At 33.1% G+C, this 22,314-nt stretch overlaps 1 protein-coding gene and 1 long non-coding RNA gene across 2 annotated transcripts in view; both read right to left on the bottom strand.

Moving 5' to 3' along the window:
* Positions 1 to 1,650: 1,650 nt before the first annotated feature.
* The window catches only part of LOC124455804 (myotubularin-related protein 13-like), a 51,262-nt gene continuing 30,598 nt past the window's right edge, over positions 1,651 to 22,314 (bottom strand). Inside the window, 21 exon segments of the mRNA XM_047006423.1 lie at positions 1,651 to 1,743; positions 2,089 to 2,095; positions 2,146 to 2,170; positions 2,596 to 2,686; positions 3,193 to 3,277; positions 3,280 to 3,305; positions 3,521 to 3,657; positions 4,196 to 4,325; positions 5,731 to 5,811; positions 6,645 to 6,807; positions 7,159 to 7,322; positions 8,390 to 8,656; positions 9,321 to 9,506; positions 15,237 to 15,341; positions 16,252 to 16,386; positions 16,776 to 16,823; positions 17,157 to 17,368; positions 17,869 to 18,128; positions 18,361 to 18,536; positions 19,840 to 20,049; positions 20,052 to 20,189. Coding sequence (XP_046862379.1) covers positions 1,651 to 1,743; positions 2,089 to 2,095; positions 2,146 to 2,170; positions 2,596 to 2,686; positions 3,193 to 3,277; positions 3,280 to 3,305; positions 3,521 to 3,657; positions 4,196 to 4,325; positions 5,731 to 5,811; positions 6,645 to 6,807; positions 7,159 to 7,322; positions 8,390 to 8,656; positions 9,321 to 9,506; positions 15,237 to 15,341; positions 16,252 to 16,386; positions 16,776 to 16,823; positions 17,157 to 17,368; positions 17,869 to 18,128; positions 18,361 to 18,536; positions 19,840 to 20,049; positions 20,052 to 20,189 — 2,739 coding nt within the window.
* Positions 14,188 to 15,157, bottom strand: LOC124455408. Its single transcript, XR_006951831.1, has 2 exons — positions 14,627 to 15,157; positions 14,188 to 14,557 (listed from the first exon to the last, which is right to left on the bottom strand). It is a non-coding gene; the product is annotated as an uncharacterized LOC124455408 (long non-coding RNA).

The following is a 22,314-nucleotide window of genomic DNA, read 5'->3' as shown; positions in this document are numbered from 1 at the left end:
TTCAGTGGTGGATTCAAATTTATATCAGAAGACAAATAAATACAACGCTTAATTTGGCCTTATTTTGTTATATCTATAAATTCATGTTAAGAATAATTTTATTGATTTTTAAATCGTCGAATCGTCCGACTCCTGTCTGCATTCAAAACTTAAAATCGTCCAATCATGTTTCCTTTAATCATAACTCACTGCTTTAAAGGAACGCACGACAAATAGTTTTAAATGTTTATTGAGTACGATTGGTTTTGTAAAATTTTAACGCTTGAGAATTAAAGCAAGCCTTGAATATATTCAAAGTACGAAATCATTAATAGTACAGATAAAATAACCGATCATCTATGACGTATAGTAATTACAACTTTATTTATTTTTTGTTAACATACCTTGAACTGATAGCGACTTCAAATTTCTTAAACTCATCTCATAAAAACATCATACGCATCCTTCAATTCCGTGTATAATAAATGTTTTTATGCAAAGGAATTTGAACCTTCGTAGGTGTATATTGTTATGTAAAACAAGGGTATTACACCATATGATTTTTATTGTTGTTAATCATAACATTTTAAAATAATATAGTGAACATTGATTGAGCAAAACATTAGGTGTATATTTGAATTATAACTTTGCGATGTTTTTATCGTAGTGCATATGCACGCTTTAATACTTTGATCATTTATCTAGTACTTATAATTAAATGTTATTTATAAATAAATTGCACAGAAAGAGTGTAAATGCTGATATATTTTTAGCATAATATTGAAATGCCGGCTGATACAATTTTCCTAAAACTTTGCTAAAAGGTCAGAACGCAACCTCCTCCAGCGACTTTTCATATTATTAAGATTCGCTAATATGTTCTACTAACACAATGAAAACGAGAGTCTTCACGTCCTCCATTATATTTCGACCAGCTGCACAAGCCATTTTCCTCATCCAGGTAATTCAATAGAAATCTATAGTCATTATTAGAAGGAAATCTAGAAGCTTTCTTGCATGAGTGAGCATATTTTATAGAACTGCACAGAAGTTTTATTCTGGTTTTATTGTGGCATTATTATATATATATATATGTAAGTAATTTAACTATATTGCATGAGAACAACTTACAGGGTACAACTTATTGAGGACAATTTACGAGGCACAGCAAATTGAAGATAACTTATACGGCGGTGTACGTTGACAAAAGAACACCCTACAAGTCTTGGAGACATCAACTAAGCCTTTTTGACTTCTGTACCTTTAATCTGTTTGGAAAATCTATTGTGAATCATCGTTGGAATCACGTACACTAGACTCGGGGTACGGTTCAGACTGAGCAGATAAGTTAAACTCGTTAGCCTACCGTTTGATAGTAGTGAGACTCTTATTGTTAAAATACGTAATTAATGAAAAATAAATAGCTTCACTGATTATAACTGGTGTCACACTATTTTTATAACATGTGGAAATACAACGAAAATTCGTATTGGTTATTTGAGTCATGTTTATTTGAAACCTGTGCGTGTCTCAAAATGATACTATTATTTAAAAAAATTAAAATACATACATAAATTACCCTAAATATGCGTTCTAAAATGTTAAAATATTTCACATATACACAACATTTCTTTTGATTATAATGAAATTCCTGATTGGATCGTGGAAGCTCTACGTATCCAAGCTTTGTAATTTAGATATCCATTTCTTGGCTTCTTCCTCCGTCGCAGCATACAAATTATACAATCGTTTCTCTGTACGAAGCTATAGAAGCATATAAGGCAGTGAAAATAGTCTTTAAGAAGAAAAAGTATTTTACATGCATGATAGTTTATATCGGTTTTATTTCAAAGTTTTAAAAACAGGGTTCAATGTTATCAGCGTAAAATATTTAATTGCTTTTCAATGTCAATCTAAATCAACTAAAAGTGGTAAAGAAAGGATCATCTTTAAGCTTCAGGGAAAATTTAAAAGTTCATAAAAGAGCTTATTCCCATTATTTAATACTAGCCACCCTTACATAGTTTACAGAAAATAGCAAGCACGATTAACCAAATGGTTTTCACACAATAATTTAAACCAATCAAAATTCGTGATGATTTAGAGCACCTTAAAGCTTCAAACAAACAACACAGCGATGAAAGATACACAAATATATTTACTTACGTCGAAAAAACTTGCTTCTCGTTTGCTAAAATATCAATGAAATTCGCAATTTTATAAAAAAAACACGACAATACAATAACAGCACTTTTACAATCATGTAATCATGTTTACAGTTTTATCGTACAATTAAATACGTAATTGCAACTTGTTCCATACTTAAATATATTATTAATTTTTATATACAGAAATAAATATCCTTTCCACAGATACCAAAAAAGCTTAAAAATTTGCAATTCATTCAAGCTGGTGCACAAAGACATTTGCTCTTAAGGTAATATCCCAGGAGAAGTTTTAATTTGGAACACACAACACCCTCCGCAAAATCCAAAGTTAACAGAAAAGTCGTTTTTCTCAGTTATGCAACCAAAGTCAATAGAGCATTGTTTTAAAAGCTCATCAAAACCATGGAAGAAATAAGACTATAGAGCAAAATATTGAAATAAAACTTACAATTCAACTGTGACATTTCACATGAAATAATTTCAGATAAGTTGACAACACCTTGACAATGAACATCGCTTACTTCATCATAGTAACGAAGCTACAAAACCAATTAATTTGTGAAAACATAGACATCGTAAAATGTTAAAGCTAAGGACAGCAAATTGCAATGAACTAGAAATAAGTGCATCGAATAATTTGCACAGCTTAAACTTTGCGATTTTCACCATCAAAAAAGTCGGAAGCTTTAAATCATGGACCTCCCGTTCTCAGAAGTTCTTTTAACAATTCCATGCTCTGTCAGTAATGTAACGATTTTTAAAATGCACTTTTTGTTACTCTTGCTTTTAACGTGATGTCACAAATAGAACAATGAAAATTTAACGTGAAATCACAAAAATAAGGTATCGCAAAGTATGATTTGGACTAAATCAAATAGGCACAAAGCTATGGTAAGAAACAACAAAGTTAACCTTTCTATAGTAATTTTTAACAGAAACCAGTAGACATTGACAATCTGAAGCTTTATTTTACACCGTTTTCCATCTTTCATTATCACATTCCATCAAAATATCGTTCGCTAAAATTGCCAATAAAGAACAATACCTGATGTCTTTCCGTATCCAATACAAAATACCGTTGCTTCCATTGTTTGAATAAAGCACCTCGTTTCCATAGATACCCACACAAAATTTCGAAGATTTGTTTATACTTGGAGACTATGGAATGATAAAGATTATTCAAATGACTAATTCATGATAAATCAGTTTGTCTAGTGTAACTAAAGCTTAATCCGGTATAAATGAGTAATATAAAGTGAAACTTAACAATATCTTCTTTGTTTACATATTATATAATTATAAATTTAAAAGTGAAGAAAAATGTTTGCAGTTAACAAACATCAATGGAAGTTCACTAGTGTACTATATTGTACCTCGTGTAAGCTTTTGTTACTAGTTGATGGCATTCTATCATTCTGGTCTTTTAGATTCTTGTAATTAGGACACGTTTTAGGAACACGTGATAAGCATTTCTCGTGACAGTTGTATCCACATTCTGTGCATCTGAATCCTATAAAAAACACATATTAAAATACAAAAGAATTTTTGGTGGTAGGAGACAAAATCTCTCCACAAAATATATCGTAACTACAACGCGTGGTGAACAGTTTTTGGGTATCAAGATGCCAGGACCGAGCCAAGTCATTTTAATTCATTTTGGATAGACTTGCTTGAATAAATTTCTTAAATTATTAAATTATCAACGGTACACACTCATTGAAATTCATGATGGACAAAAGCGGCGTCACAATCATCATGAAATAAATTATCAGTTGTATGACATAACAATTATCATAAATCTAGCAAAAAATATTGTCTGGCTGCGATTGTTTTACTTTGATTTCAGAATTAAATTTATACTAGGGTATATTTAACTAACATGAACGCGCGTGCATTCTGCTATAAAGCTTGCTAGTTGTAAAATTTTATTAGCAAAATTTCCATAGAAACTTTGCACAGTAGACAAGATAAAGAAGCGTGTTTATAGATGCAACGGAAAGTCAACTGTATGGCCATCATAGATAGATAGATACACAAGCAAACCATACCTCCTTTTCCAATATTCCATATCACTTGTAGACAGAAATCGCAGTTGGTTGGCGTAAAGAAACTGTGAGGTTCAAATGAATGAGGTCGTGAAAAACCTTGGTTACTGTAGTCTTCGATTTGAAGTTTCCCCTGAAATATAAAAGTAACATGTGTCACATAGTATGTAGCTTTAAAAGAAACTAAGTGAAATCAGTTTCTACAAGGTCATCTTATAAAAGTAACAAAATACTCTCTACTTCAAAGGTATAAATACGCAGCAAAAGTTGTAGAAATAATTTTGAATTACAAATTTAAGCAATTGCTGTCTATTCTTCGCAAAACACAACAATGTTGACATTTTTAAAGCTAAGATCAAAACAGGCATGGAAAGCCTAACAAACGTAACAAAGGAATCAACGTATTATGAAAATTTAAACAAAACAAATTATTTACTGAAACCAGTACAAATGGTGTGTTGTCATGTGAAGTGAGCCGCCACATGATAGGTCACTTAACAAAACAAATTATTTACTGAAACCAGTACAAAAGGTGTGTTGTCATGTGAAGTGAGCCACCACAAGGTAGGTCACTTAACAAAACAAATTATTTACTGAAAACAGTACAAAGGTGTGTTGTCATGTGAAGTGAGCCGCCACAAGGTAGGTCACTTACAAAAGTTCAACATTAAGATGTCAATTTTACCTCCATTTCAGTAAAAAGAAATTAAATGAAGATTAAACTAATGCGTTAACTGACTACTTTTCAAGATTTTATCAAAAAATCAGAATTCAGAGACATTAAAATTTTGTACAAACTGTGTTCGAGAATCTTTCAAAATGGCGGCATGATACCAATCTCATATTGTGTGAAAAAAAACCTTTTAAAAACACGGGTGCTGATTAGTGCAATGCTTGAAAATACCGTGTCTATAAAACCCTTTATTGCACGAGAGCTTCAGTTTCTCAAAATTATTGAAAAACTTGCGTGGTTATTGCGGAAAGTTTTAAGGCAAAAATATAAACATGTTATTAAAATTCATTGTCTTTATATTCTTCTTAAAACGTTATTTCATAAAGAAAATACAAAAAAACATTTGCCTAATCCTATAGATTTATATAGAAACACTCGTGAAATTTTTAAAGAAACTCGAAATTTTTGGCAAACACACGCACTTCGTGTTACTCTTTACCCATGTAATTTATTGTTTCTACCAATCACGTGTTTCTAAAACTCTCTAGAAACTCAGAAAGTGTTTTCTAGTTCTTAAAGAATACAACATATTCCAAGACAACATGAATACAATTTCATGGTTTAGTGCTACCAGCACAGCAAAACTAAATGTTAAAAAAGTTCATTTTTAAAAGTTGCCAAACTGATACAAAAATCCTTTTGTATATAGAAATTATTTTACCAAAAATTACAAAATAGAACGAGTATATTGCATAAACGAGAATATTAATTTAAGATCAGGTAATCATAAAATGGTCATTGAAGTTATAAATTATCTAGAATCAATATAAAATTATCATAAAGAAAAAAGAATCATAAATACTACCTCAAGTATTATGTCCATTGTATCTCGTTTGTGTAGTACACCACTACGGACTCTGGAAAGTTCTTCATTGTATGTTAAAAACTGTAAAGAAAAAATGCCAGTCAGTTATGGTGTTCATTCGTACCAGGCAAACACCACAGTCTGTGATGGTATTCATACCATGCACTACTCCAGTGTAATGGTATTCATACCATGCACACACTTCAGTCTGTAATGGTATTTATACCATGCACACACTTCAGTCTGGTGGTATTCATACAATGCACACTCCAGTCTGTAATGGTATTCATACCACACACACTTCAGTCTGTAATGGTTTCATACCATGCACACTTCAGTCTGTATTCATACAATGCACACTCCAGTCTGTAATGGTATTCATACCATGCACACACTTCAGTCTGTAATGTTATTCATACCACACTTCACCATAATGGTATTCACCATGCACACTTCAGTCTGTAATGTTATTCATACCATGCACACTTCACTCTGTAATGGTATTCATACCATGCACACACTTCAGTTTGTATGGTATTCATACCATGCACACTTCAGTCTGTAATGGTATTCATACCATGCACTTCAGTCTGTAATGGTATTTATACAATGCACAAACTTCAGTCTGGTATTCATACAATGCATACACTCCAGTTTGTGATGGTATTCATACATACAATGCACACCACAATCTGCTACGGTATTCATACATACAATGCATACACTACAATCTGTAATGGTATTCACACCATACACACACTCCAGTAAGCAAAAGTAGTTATGCTGCCTAAATGAGACCTAAAATATGATATTCACAAGCCATTTACAAAGATCCAGTGGATGACCTTTACTTAATGTCTACAAAGTAAAAGTAAAACAACACGTCACAATGAAAGTATATTTGCTATAAATACCGTTTTCGTTATTTTAGGCTGTTCCAAACGCTGCCATATATTTTTCCAACGAGTTGCGTGTTTGTCAGCCTCTTCTTCGATGCGATTATATTCGTACAAATGATATGCACAGCTACTATTGTCGTAATGAACCGATCCACCAAACATACCACTTCGACAGCGTCTAGTAAACAATGTGAAGCGTTAGCTATTTTATTCAATAATTTACGCACGTTTGAATATTATAAGTCACTTTTTTAAAGATATAGTAAAGTTTGCAACAAAAAATTAAGCATGCAAGGTACGAATGGCATTGAACTTATTTTTTAATAGAAACATGCAAACAATGGAAGTACTAAATAATGATTAAATGGAAACATCCTAACTATTAAAGTACTCAATAATTTTCAAATGGAAACACGCTAAGTATAGTAGTACTTCACTAATTTTTAATGGAAACACGCAAATCGTAGAGGTACTTTGCTACGTTTTAAATGGAACGCGCTTACTTCTTAACGCAATAACTTATTCATACCTGTTGGCATCGTACTTGTCTTCTAACTTCTGTTGTCCTTCTTCGGCAGCAGTTTCTGTCTCATTTATAACTTCTTGATCAAACTCTGGACCAGTGGAGACATTCTCCGAAACAAAATAACTCCATAATTTTAGATTGGAAACGTTGCAATGAGGACGAAGCACCTGGGAATTTAGAAATAATGTATTAAATCTGGTTTACGAGAAGAAAATCTTCTAGAGAAAATAAAGTAAACGAGTCCTTGTGAGCTAGTAAATATATTTTAGGTGCCCAATAAATTATAATTTTTGTGTTTGTGAGCAAAATTCTGACAACAAAAATATTTTTATCGTTCCAATTTATGATCAAGAATTTCTTATTTACACTAACAAATTTTGTTCAAATTTTGTTGTATCTCATTAAAAACATCGCACAATATAATTATACACAGACATACGTATTTGCCCTCGTATTTGTCTGGACGAAGCACCTGGGAATTTAGAGATAATTATAAATCTGGTTTAAGAGAAGAAACGAGTCGTTGTGACTTAGTAAATGTATTTTAGATGCTCAATAAATTTTAATTATTGTGTTTGTGAGCGAAATTCTAGCAACAAAAATATATTTTCGTTCCAATTTATAATCAAACCTTTCCTATTTACCCAAACAAATTTTGTTTGAATTTTGTTCTATCTCATTAAAAACACAGCACAATATAATTATACACAGACATAAGTATTTCTCTTCGTATTTGTCTAGAGAAGAAAAATATTCAGGTTTAACCATTGACACTAACAAATTTTACTCTCAGACACGCGTGTCTGTGGGTGAAATCCCGCTAGCTTATCACTGTAAATGGACTTTATAGGCCGTGCGTGGAAGGATTGGGACTAGTTGAATTGGTGGCTTTAAAATTTTGGCGGGAAGTAACATTCCAGTTCTATTTAGTTCAATGGGTTTTACAGTCCAATAATGTCACTTTAAGTACCACACAACAAATCAAGGATATTCTAGGATTTACTAAATGAAGTTTACAAGTTTAACCAATAAACGTGTTAGATAAAAGATATACAAAGCGTCCATTGAAAAATAAACTGAGTTAAATGCCTGTTTTTCTTTGATCTTGTTTTAATCAATTTGACAGTGATTACACAACTACATGACCGAAAAGCATGCAGGTAATTTCATTGTATTGCATGCGAACTGTTGCTGCAAAGATTTGCTAAAATATGGCTGCAAATCAACAACTCACCTTTTCAGAATGTTCTTTCGAAAACTTGAAATTATAAAATAATGATGATTTTTTGTGTAGCATGTCGATGTAATCCCAAAGACTTTTTATGTGAGATTTAGAAGTCTTTGCATCTTTCTTTTCAGCATCTGATAGCCAACCCATCTGCACACGTTCGTGCTCTGAATCCAGTAAAAACGTACGAAAACGCATGGAGACATGATGATAGGCGAGAAAATGTAAATAATACTCGTTGAATTCGAAGGATAGTGGATACTGACGTAATATCTGAGAACATAAAAAATATGTAGATATGAGTAATTTTTCCAAACTTTCATATAAAAATAAATAACTGAGAACACAAGCAATATGAACAAATAGCTAAGTCACTCTATCATTAATTTTGAACTATAGCAAATAAAAAAGATGGGAGACAATTGATTTCTAAACATTTCCCACCAAAATTCTTTAATAATATACGGTGTTTTTACTTTACGAAACGAGCGTGTTCTCCTAAGTGCGTCACTGATAGCGATGCGTAACTTATTTCTGGGCCCGAAAAGACCATTGAAAAAATATTGTGCACATGTTCTTAAAATGAATTTAACTATCTAGAGAAGTTATTTTTTGAACCTTAACTATGCATCATTGAGATGTTTATTGAGTCGTACAATGCAAGAAAACTTTGAAGATAATGACCACGAAAGAGTTGCTTTTAAGAGTTAATGGTAAATGTGGAATTTATAGCGAGAAAAGCACCTTAACTTCATGACTAAAATTTTTGATCGAATAAAGTTTTCAAAAAAAACCCAACAATATGCTTAACACAAGCTTTTGTCAAACGTTTTTTTCTTGTGTAATATAAAAAAACATTTCGCACAATACTCAGACGACGGACACCAGACCATCTTAACTCCAATTTTTTAAGACAACTTTAAGAAACAATGATAACCTGATGGACGCCATCAAGAAATTGCAAGAAAACAGGCGTGAATCCACTTGATTGAGTTGAATGTGTATGATTACAGCGATGTGAGAAACGATGTCCAAAGGACAACCATTCTTTTTCAACTAAAATTTTAAAACCATTAATCGTTCGGTAGTATGGATCTAACATTACTTGAGCAAATGACGTCACCTACAAAAAAACAACATAAAGTATTAACTGTAGTTGTTCGTACGTGAAGCATTGAGTTCTATAATAACTGGAGCGGCTAAGTGGACTGGGACCTGACGCAAAAAAATGGCGGTCAATGGACCTATTTCCGCTGAAATGATCGCTTTGCAGAAAAATTATATTCTCGACCTCCCCCTGATGTCCATAGCTAATTATACAGCATTATTCAAAAACAAACACGATATCTTTTTTGGCATTTATTTTAAAATGCCAGCACTTCAATCATACAATCGTTGGATATGGTAGTGTCCACAAAAGGAACATGTCGCTTTCACAGGTGAGATATTTCTTTGGTTTGTTCATCAAAAATTGAAATGCAATTGAACTTGAAGCCTGAGCGATAAAATCCGACTGATGTTTTCCTATTTATGTTTTTAAATATCAACATACTTTCCACTTATTTGTTAATGTGTGAAACCGTAAATCTGTTTGCAAAATAGTTTCCCTGACGCGAAAAAAGATTCTGCTCTTTTTACCCAGTGGGCAGATACTATGAAGAAACGATCACCCTAAAGAGAACCCATAAAGTAGAGAAGAGTTTGTTCCGGTCAATTTGCTCACAACATGAAGAGATGATCGGATAGCGAAATGTTTCTGGAATATGCTGCAGTACCACTATTTCATAGATCACTATATTAAGACAATTGGAAGATGCTATTGACCAGACAGAGTCTAACTGCAAAATGCTAAGGCTGAATACGAAAAAAGGTAAATGATTTACCGACTTCCTGTACAACAGTTATTTGAACTTGGACTAATTCTATGGATGGATGTAATGGATTTAATAAAGATGCCTTGAATGCTTTGAAAGTAAAGGTCAAGTACCAAATAAAGATAACAAGGTTATGTGTGTTTTGATGTTGATGAATTGTCATGTCTTTTTCCTCACTCTTTCTTAAGAGAAATTGTGACATTTTCAGAAAAGCAGTCAATTTCGGTAAATATCAGCGGTAATGGAACAAATCCTCCATTTTTTGGCGTCAGTCGCTAATTAAAGCCGTGTTAGAGATAGGCGCTCCAGTTATTATAGAACTCAATGACGTGAAGCAGAGACATTGCCAGTGGAGAATATTTATATATGCATATTAAAATGGACTGAAAAAAACACATTCGATTTCAAAGGAACTGGATATGACAAAACGTAAGATCTTGCCCTTGGGTATTGAGGGCTTGCACTATTATCGCCATTGACTATCGTAAAAATAATAATACAGATAACAAACACACCAAGAAAGATTACACTATAATAATCTGATGTGTGAATTTTTACCACTTATGTATAACCACATTGAATTCTATAAGACCTGGAGGGAGCACGTCAACAAAATTACTATAAATTATTAGCGCACGGCACGCGGTCAAAATCATGGCGGATTTTGGAGGTCAAAGTCAGCGGGAAGACGCGGGCTCATGAAATAAAAATTTTGTCGCCTGCCCTGATTTTACCACAACGATTGGGAGTAAAGAAAATATCAAAACTATTTTCCTAACATAAATACTTTTTTAAAATTGTTATAGTAAACAGGTTACTACTTCAAAACCAAGATAGAAGGAGTGTGTTGAACAATGTTCTAAAATTTGCTCCTACCTTCAAATTTTTGTTCAACAGTAGCTTGTGATTATATCATTAATATGCATGAAAATTGAACATAATATTGTCTCATTTCACCAAATCCATACTTGGTATGATTCAAGGTGATCCACAAATTCACATCGGATGTATTGGTTACAATGAAGTTAAATGTAGAAGAAGAAAAAATAGATGGCAAAGAACTTATCTGTGTCTTATTATGAATTAGTAGAAATCAATAAAAAGAATTCTTTAGACAAATTGTAAACAAATTGAAATTGCTCATGGTCAAGCAACCTAGTCAAAGAAGCAAAGTCTGTCTTCAACATGTGACCTTTTCAATTATGTTTAGTTTCTTGGTACAAAATACTAATTTCGAGAAAATTGATTTGTATGTCTTTTATTAATATTTTTTTACCAAGAGATAAAAGGAACAAATTCAAAGGCTTGATGTAAAATACAAAGATTTATCAAGTTGTTTATCATTTAATTCCCAATTGTAAATTTGTACATATAAATAATTAGTATTGATAGCTATAAGTTGTTCAAGCAGAACAGAAAAGTAGTAGTGCTCGAAAAGGTTATCATTTTTGAAAAATTGTATCTTCTTCTTGACATACATTACACAATTCCGAAAGACTCTAAGTAAGGCACAATAATATCTATAGAACTTGCTAAATTTCTTCACCTACACTATCAATTAACTATTTTGCCTTCATGCAGCAATAGACAGAGTGTTTTTGTCAGAGAAGCCAATGCACTTTCCTAGTTTCCAAACTAGTTTCCAAGTTTGTTATTTCAATGGAAAATTATTGTAGTTCTGTTCAGTAATAGACCCAAGGTTCTGCCAAGCAGTTAACAAAATACAAATTTCCAACCAACAATATCATCTTGGTGTTTTGAATTTTTTTCTTTTTGCAGCTCTTCTAGTTCAACATACTTTCTTTATGAGTTTTCAGCAAATTTATCAGGCAATGACAATAAAACTTATACTTATCCATAGTAAATTTTCAGTTGACTTATGTCGAAGGACTGAAGCAAACATTTTCTCGCTTCCTTAGGAGCTTTTTAACACAGATTTATCCATTTCAGCAAGAAAAATAGTTGCACCAAACTGTTTACAGTCAAACACACAGAAGCATGAAATAATGTATAAGTTTGACGAGACTTACAGGTCCACTAAAGAATGCCGTTTGATTTTCACTTTTAAAAGGTTAAAATATCATAAAATAACTTAAATGCTACAGCCAAAATATGCGTTTCTCTGCCGTCGATTTTCTTTATTTAGATGCGTGTGTTTACTGTGTTTTTCCCGCCATGCTGAAGCATTATTTTCACATGATATGCTGACGGTATGGTAATAGTATTTTTTCACTTGTTGTCGTTCATATAAACAGTATTAGAAATCAGGAGGGAGTGAATATTGAAAACAATTTTTAAAGTGGAAGTTTCGACTACCAAATCCATTGAACTAAATATAACTGGAAGGCTACCTTCGCCCGGAAATTTGAAGCCTAAGTCGACAGTATCGTTCCCAGTCTTTCCACGCTTGTGATAAACACGACCAAAACAAAATATGTCAGTGTTTTAGTCATTTTGTACGGTGGCTCACAAGGGCCACCACACAAAATAAAAATATTAATACACACACAAAATAAAAATACACACACAAAATACATTATACACACAAAATAAAAATACACACACAAAATAAAAATCCACACGCAAAATACATTATACACACAAAATACATTATACACACAAAATAAAAATACACACACAAAATAAAAATACACACACAAAATATGATTGCGGGCGCTTGCAGTGTCGGATTGTCGGACTATCATATTATCAGTTTGTAATTGTTGTAAATTGTCATGTTATGTTGTGTAGTGTGTGAATATACCGTATGATAAATTGTAAAATGTTTGTCACCTATTACTAGACAAATAGGAAAATACAGTAGATAGTTATTAAACTGTGGTTTCAGTGGAATTCTGTAGGTAAATTCAAAATACTAAAGGGCACTTTTCTACAATGTGGCATTACGTACAGGAACACTGTTTACAGTTTAATAACTATATGCATGTTTTCCTATTTGTCTAGTAATATATGACAGACATTTTACAATTTATCATGGTATGTCACACACTACACAACATAAAGAGCCAATTTACAACAATTTGACTGGTAATGCTAATGATCCGGCTAATCCACTTTCTAGCATCAATATATTTGTCAATATTCAATATTTTGTGTGTGTGCTCTTTGTGTGAATTTTTATTTTGTGTGTATTTTTATTTTGTGTATTTTGTGTGTATGTATTTTGTGTGTATTTATTTTGTGTGTGTATAATGTATTTTGTGTGTGTATTTTTATTTTGTGTGTGTATTAATATTTTTATTTTTGTGGTGACCTTGGTACGTGCCGTATGATAAATTGTAAAATGTTTGTCATATATTACTAGACAAATAGGAAAATACGTATATAGTTATTAAACTGTGGAAATCAGTGGAAATCCTGTACGTAATGCCACATTGGGTAGAAAAAGTGCTCCTAAGTATTTTGAATTTACGTACAGGAATTCCACTGAAACCACAGTTTAATAACTATCTACGTATTTTCCTATTTGTCTAGTAATATATGACAAACATTTTACAATTAATCATACGGTATATTCACACACTACACAACATAACATGACAATTTACAACAATTACAAACTGATAATATGATAGTCCGACAATCCGACACTGCAAGCGCCCGCAATCATATTTTGTGTGTGTATTTTTATTTTGTGTGTGTATAATGTATTTTGTGTGTGTATTTTTATTTTGTGTGTGTATTTTTATTTTGTGTGTGTATTAATATTTTTATTTTGTGTGGTGGCCCTTGTGAGCCACCGTAATTTTGACAGCGGATTTTGCAAAAACTATGAAAAAAAACTGGAAGTAAATTGCAAAAAATGTAATTTTCCAGGTCATTTATAGTAAGTTTGATTACGGTAATAGATCAATCTAGCAATCGTGCCTTTTTTGAAAAAAAAAAACAAACTTAACAAGCCTCGACAAATGCGATTTTGACATCTTGCAAATTTGCATGGTATTGTTTTAAAAATTTCTTAAAAAACGTTAAACCAATAATGACATTAACATAACAGAACGTTAGCAAAATTATGTTTTAAAGTAATATTTACGAAGAAAAACAAGTATAGCTTCTTCTCACCCCAGTCCTTTTTTTAACGTTAGAGCGTATATTTCCTTGATTTTGCAAACAAAAGTTATTTTTCACTGCATAATTGTCGTCTTTAGGACAAAGATAAGTATTCAGTCAACTTCGTGAACAACGGTGGTTTACAGATTCCATCCACAGCGGTGTATCGTTGTATAGAGTTCTGCGAACACGTTTTCAAAGCAACGGTGACAGGCACCGACTCAATAAGCTAATCTTGTTTAACAATGAATAAATTTAATGTGTAAACACTTTATGAATACAATGAATAAACACTTACCCATTGGGATTTTTACATTTGAAAGTTTTCGCCAATATCCGAGCACAATCCTTTGCCATCGGTAAGCCTTCTGGGTAAAAAATTATTTGGTCGGCAAGAAACTTAAATTTCCTGTATTAATATCAAAAGAAAACGCAGCAAAACTAAATAAATTCAGTAATTTTCCTTTCTAAAGCTTGGCCAAAACATGTAGTTTATTCGTTTAGACTCTTTACTCACTCCTTCCAATCACGCATCGCGAGGCCGAACTCGCGTGATTTGACTACCAGAAACGCGTGTCTGGAGGTCAGATCACGCAAAATTTTGGCTTCATTTCGTGTGTTACCGATATATCAGAAGGTAGCCTTCCAGTTATATTTAGTTCAATGTACCAAATCCGCCATTACCGCCATGTTTTTGACAACCGGGTCCAGGCACCCTTCCCCACCAGGTCTTATAGAACTCAATGTATAACCAAAGATCAAACTCCACGCTACTAAAAGGAGATCTTACATGAAGTATGACCCAATATAAAAGATGTTTTGCAAGACCTCAATGTTTTATAGGAGCATACGTAACAAGTAACTTTTGTTAATAAATAACATAAGCTAGGTGCTTAAATGAAGCTTACTTGTGTAGTAATGTCCCATCCATCTTCAAACGAGACAAGAACAGATGATCCCTGAATGTCCAAAAGATCTACGACAGCACCGGATATCCGAAGTACAAGCGATAACTACAAATAAAAATAGGCATGAGATACACCAAAAACCCCGGAAAAAGTCTATGTTACAATACTTTCTTCTGCATATCTTTCAAGAACGTTCTCGTGGCATAAAAATATACTTCGTTGGATAGAGTTATTCATAGGTTGCTGTTTTATCTTTATGGGAAAAACGCAAACTAATGTTCCTTTCTATTGACTGATGACTTAGGATCGTAGCTAGTTGAGATTTAATATATTTCTTAAACAATCCAATGGTTCACAGTAGAACAAGAACGAATTTAGGATCGAGATGTTAGAGTTGTGCATCCCTTCTAGCCTTGGCCAGATGGAATGCAGGAGGGGTGCCGATTTCCTTACAAAATACAAAGTATACATAACAACTAAGGATGCAAAACTTCTAGCTTTGGCCAGATGGAATACAGGAGGGGTGGAAATTTCCCAACAAAATACTAAGTATACCAAACAATTAAGGAAAAGAAATTGCGATTGTAGCGTTCAATGGAACAGAGTTTGAACAATTTAACGAAAATAGCCTGACTTTCGGCAACAAGCAGCTACCAATTCCTAATCAAAATTAGATACACACCCCACCCCACCACCCCGTAATATCCAAATCAAATATCCAAAAATGAGTATAGTATAAGAGTAGACTGTGAATTACCATGCTGAAACTATACACAGCCGAATATACATAAGAAATTTGACATTGGAATACGATTCCATCCTTTTTGACGACACAAGAATCGGAAATAATGAATTGTCTAGCAACAACAGTTTAGAATTTAGAAAAATCACACTACAGCATGTTGAGAAACGTCACAGTAGAGAACCTGTTGTTAAATATGAGTTAGATTATCATAATACAATTGAAACCATCAATATACATATATTATATAAAACAGCGTAAACCAGCTGATACCTGCTTCAACCAATCAGTATCTTGCAACGACTTGAAAAATGGATCACCTTGAGTGGAATCTTTAGGGGGATTGCTGGGACAGCAAACTTTGAACAACTTACGTAAGCTGGTTTTGAGATCACGTACATCCGGTATCTAGTACGACAGGAATAAAAGACCTCTGATTAAACAGATCAATAGATCGTACATTGAAGATGTGCATTTGAAAATTTGCTTGATTGCTTTTAATTAAGTTGTTTTGAACGAAAGAATTGTGGACACACAGCAATAAAAACATGACATTTTATTTCATTGTCCATTTTGAAGCTGCTATTGTAAAATCTTAGTATAGTTGCAACTATTTTCTTGGTGTTATCACATTACGTAATGGTCTCCATGTTGAATGACTTTGAAAGTGTATTTTCTTTATTTACAACGCAAATTTCAACCAACATGGCGAACGTTTCATTGTTTCCTCACTCCCAGGCTGTTTTAAGGTGAAGAGGTTACACACTACATATTGTACGATAGTCAAAATGACATACCTCAATAGGAACAAAATCAATATTGGTATACGAATCTTTCTTTAAATTCTGTGAAAGATAAACGGTAAGGTAAGATATTCAATTAATTAATCTGAAAAAGAATTTTATTTTACAAGCAATTTGCTATAAATATAAAGCAATCGTTCAATAATCAAAAATAATTTATCATTATTATATATTTGCAAAAGCTCGTTTCAATAAATTATTTTTTGGTTAGTGAACGACTATACGTATGCTTTATATTAAGCCCTTAATAACCGAGCTCGAGGTCTTTACGGAGAAATAACGGACCGAAGTATTGTTGTAAAGACGAGCCCGTAGGGCGAGCGGCAAGAAAATGTCAAGTCCTATTTTCACCAAAGCTTCAGGAAAAAATCTCACCTTTAAATTGCTTTTGTCTCCAAAAACGTATAGTGCAGCAGGCTCCCATCCTTGCTCAGTTATTGCTTTGTCAACGGAATCCACAACAGAAACACGTTTAGATGCCTTGTCATTTGATCGTAGATTCATCGTTGCTTTAGACATGCTGACGTTGGCTGCCAGTGAACGATGTTTCGCCTCCGCTTTATTCCACGATACAGAATTTGAAGACACTTAAAATTAAAAGCATAGAAAATCACGGTTGCATAATCACATAATAATGCTTAAAGCAAAACTTTAGGATCCATAAGAAAAAAATGATAAATGCAGATACATTTGCTAATGTTAATAAAACTTAAAGAATGGCAAATAGTCCCTACATACTTATATTGTGATACATATCTTACAAAAATCAACAGTATCCATAAATTAATAGCGTAGAAAATCAAGCTATATCTAAATCACTCAGTGTTAGAAAAACAATTATACAATTCATTTTCATCAGTTCTCGTTTATTGTTTGAGGATACTTTATTTCAAAATGTGATTTTTAAAAAAACGAGAATCCACAACGTACGTATACTTAAGTAATATATAGTAAAGTAATATATATTGTTGTGATACCAAGCGTGGCGATAGATCTGTGTGTTTGTGGGAGAGGGGGCGTTGCGCTGGGGGCACTTACATGTGAGGGTAGGGGACGAGCGTTGAAACGATAAATATAAACAACTAACCAACGGCAGATAAATATTTATCTTGCTCCACGTTGGATGAACGTATTGCGTCAGTGCTTCCACCACTTGCAGCTACACCAGAGCGAATGATGGATGCCACAGAGCTTCGTTCAATGGCAGAAGATCGCAATAAAACGGCGAATTTATTGACTTTATGTCTCCACGTCGCAACAGGAAAACGCATATGGCGATGGTTTTTAGACACTCGCAACAAAGAGTCATCGGTCACGTGTTGTGGCACCACTAAAACAGCCGGGTAACTGAAAGAAAAATCCACAATATGATGACTATTTTGTCAAAACATGTTTATTTTTCAAAGACTTGTAAAGCTTACCCTTTCGCAAAATAAATGTATTATACGAGTAAATATGAGTTTTAAAACACTTATGGCAATAATGAAAGGGTTAAATGCTCCTAAGTCTTATTCAGAAATTTTGAACATAACAATTCTGTAATTGAAAATTATCTCCACCATTTTTCTTATAACTTTACCTTCGGCAGGCTGCGTACGAAAGATTGACCATAGAAAGCCTCCAAGATCCACTTTTACTCCCTATACGTTCGTCAAGTACAGAGCCAAAGCCAAGTCTTTTATACTCCTCACAATACGGGGTTGAATTCAAGTTTTCAATAACCGGCGCATTTCGTACCACAAAAGATCCATCAACCTAACAGAATATATATAACCAATAACATTGCAGAAAAGCTAACCATAAAGTAATTAATGGTAGATAATGGTAGGTAATGGTTATTAAGGGCTTAGTAATGGCAGGTAATGGTAGGTAATGGTAGGTATGGTAGGTAATGGTTACGTATGGTAAGTAATAGTAGGTAATTGTAGGTAATGGCAAGTAATGATAGTTTATGGTAGGTAATGGTTAGTAATGGTAGGTAATGGTTATTAAGAGCTTAGTAATGGTAGGCAATGGTAGGTAATGGTAGGTAATGGTAGGTAATGGTTACGTATGGTAAATAGTAGGTATTGAAGGGAATGAATAATGATAGTTTATGGTAGGTAATGGTTAGTAATGGTAGGTAATGGTTATTAAGAGCTTAGTAATGGTAGGCAATGGTAGGTAAAGGTAGGTAATGGTAGGTAAAGGTAGGTAATGGTAGGTAATGCTTAGGTATGGTAAGTAATAGTAGGTAATGTTAGGTAATGGTAAGTAATGGTAAGTAATGGTAGGTAATGGTAAGTAATGATAAGTAATGGTAACTAATAGTAACTAATGGTAGGTAATGGTAAGTAATGGTAGGAAACGGTAAGTAATGGTAAGTAATGGTAACTAATGGTAACTAATGGTAGGTAATAGTAACTAATGGTAGGTAATGGTAAGTAATTGTAAGTAATTGTAAGTAATGGTAAGTAATGGTAACTAATGGTAGGTAATGGTAAGTAATGGTAGGTAATGGTAAGTAATTGTAAGTAATGGTAACTAATGGTAACTAATGGTAACTAATGGTAGGTAATGGTAAGTAATGGTAACTAATGGTAAGTAATGTGCTCATAAGTTTGAAAAACTTGACAAACTCCGCATTTTGCATTCAGCATGTACAAACAGGAAAATAAATTTAAAACAACGCTTTAATATTTCCTTCAACATGATTAATTTGCGAATTCTCTTTGCGAATCCTCATTCATGATTGATTTGCGAATTCTCTTTGATTTATTTAACTGGTTGACCTCAGATTAGATTGCGAAGGCCAATGCAAGCTCAGCTACCAACCAATCAACGCGCGCGTTTGATTTTATTTTATAAATGCATGTAAAAAAACACCGTTCGGCTTTATGAAGATATTTTTCTTCCTTTTCTTCAATAGTGGGTCATTGTCTACTTATATGAACAAGATTTGTTATCGGCTCGAAGTAAAAAATAGAACAAACCACGGAAATTATTCGTTCAAACAACGAGTCGTCTATTGTCACCTTCACCCAGGTATATTTACTATCAACACTTACTAACCACTCACCTGTTCGCCGCTCATACTTTCTACAGAACCATCAGATGAAAAATTATTCCTAGGTAATCTAGGGGATGATATGCCATTTCGAGTTTGGCCTCGTTTCATCGATCCTCTCGCTTGCTTTGCTTCCTTTCGAATATCACTAACAGCCCGAGGTATTCTAGCGCCAGTATTGCGCGGTTGACTTTCTGCGGGTGGGATTTGCAGGCGAACAACTTTGCAGGTGGTTTCTTGTCCGCTTCTTTAAACGAGAATGTGTCTAAGACCGATGAAGGATATCGTAATCGCGTCAACGTTTTACGAAACAGTTCAATTTTCTCGGCACCGACCTCCTCATCAAAACAAAGCTTTAACATCTACAACAAATAAATCATTTTTACCGAAAGAGGGCGATAAAATAATGAATGTGGCATTAAATGATCGTGGTGAACAATTTAACTGATTTACTACTACCAAATGTGGCATGAAATCATTGTGGTGAACAATTTAACAGATTTACTACTACCAAATGTGGCATGAAATCATCGTGATGAACAATTTAACAGATTTACTACTAACAATTGTGGCATGAAATCATTGTGGTGAACAATTTAACAGATTTACTACTACCAAATGTGGCATGAAATCATCGTGATGAACAATTTAACAGATTTACTACTACCAAATGTGGCATGAAATCATTGTGGTAAACAATTTAACAGATTTACTACTACCAAATGTGGCATGAAATCATCGTGATGAACAATTTAACAGATTTACTACTACCAAATGTGGCATGAAATCATCGTGGTGAACAATTTAACAAATTTACTACTACCAAATGTGGCATGAAATCATCGTGATGAACAATTTAACAAATTTACTACTACCAAATGTGGCATGAAATCATTGTGGTGAACAATTTAACAGATTTACTTCTACCAAATGTGTTATGAAATCATTGTGGTGAACAATTCAACAGATTTACTACTACCAAATGTGGCATGAAATCATTGTGGTAAACAATTGAACAGATTTACTAGTACCAAATGTGGCATGAAATCATTGTGGTGAACAATTTAACAGATTTACTACTACCAAATGTGGTTTTAAATAATCGTGATGAACAATTTAACAAATTTACTACTACCAAATGTGGCATGAAATCATTGTGGTGAACAATTTAACAGATTTACTACTACCAAATGTGGCATGAAATCATTGTGGTGAACAATTTAACAGATTTACTACTACCAAATGTGGCATGAAATCATTGTGGTGAACAATTTAACAGATTTACTACTACCAAATGTGGCATGAAATCATCGTGGTGAACAATTTAACAGATTTACTACTACCAAATATGGCATGAAATCATTGTGGTCAAAAATTTAACAGATTTACTACTACCAAATGTGGCATGAAATCATTGTGGTGAACAATTGAACAGATTTACTACTACCAAATGTGGCATGAAATCATTGTGGTGAACAATTTAACAGATTTACTACTACCAAATGTGGCATGAAATCATTGTGGTGAACAATTTAACAGATTTACTACTACCAAATGTGGCATGAAATCATCGTGGTGAACAATTTAACAGATTTACTACTACCAAATATGGCATGAAATCATTGTGGTCAAAAATTTAACAGATTTACTGCTACTAAATGTGGCATGAAATCATTGTGGTGAACAATTGAACAGATTTACTACTACCAAATGTGGCATGAAATCATTGTGGTGAACAATTTAACAGATTTACTACTACCAAATGTGGCATGAAATCACTGTGATAAACAATTTAACAGATACACTACTATCAAATGTGGCATGAAATCATTGTGGTGAACAATTTAACAGATTTACTTCTACCAAATGTGTTATGAAATCATTGTGGTGAACAATTCAACAGATTTACTACTACCAAATGTGGCATGAAATCATCGTTGTGAACAATTCAACAGATTTACTACTACCAAATGTGGCATGAAATCATTGTGGTGAACAATTCAACAGATTTACTACTACCAAATGTGGCATGAAATCATTGTGGTGAAAAATTTAACAGATTTACCTTTACCAAATGTGGCATGAAATCATTGTGGTGAACAATTTAACAGATTTACTACTACCAAATGTGGCATGAAATCATTGTGGTGAACAATCTAACAGATTTACTACTACCAAATGTGGCATAAAATCATTGTGGTGAACAATTTAATAGATTTACTACTACCAAATGTGGCATGAAATCATTGTGGTGAACAATTTAACAGATTTACTACTACCAAATGTGGCATGAAATCACTGTGATAAACAATTTAACAGATACACTACTATCAAATGTGGCATGAAATCATTGTGGTGAACAATTTAACAGATTTACTTCTACCAAATGTGTTATGAAATCATTGTGGTGAACAATTCAACAGATTTACTACTACCAAATGTGGCATGAAATCATCGTTGTGAACAATTCAACAGATTTACTACTAC

This window comes from Xenia sp. Carnegie-2017, unplaced genomic scaffold, assembly GCF_021976095.1.
Source record: "Xenia sp. Carnegie-2017 unplaced genomic scaffold, XeniaSp_v1 HiC_scaffold_4, whole genome shotgun sequence".
In the NCBI taxonomy this organism is placed as follows: Eukaryota; Metazoa; Cnidaria; class Anthozoa; order Malacalcyonacea; family Xeniidae; genus Xenia; species Xenia sp. Carnegie-2017.
Note: the sequence above shows the minus strand (reverse complement) of the source record. Positions and strands in the feature narration are given on the sequence as shown.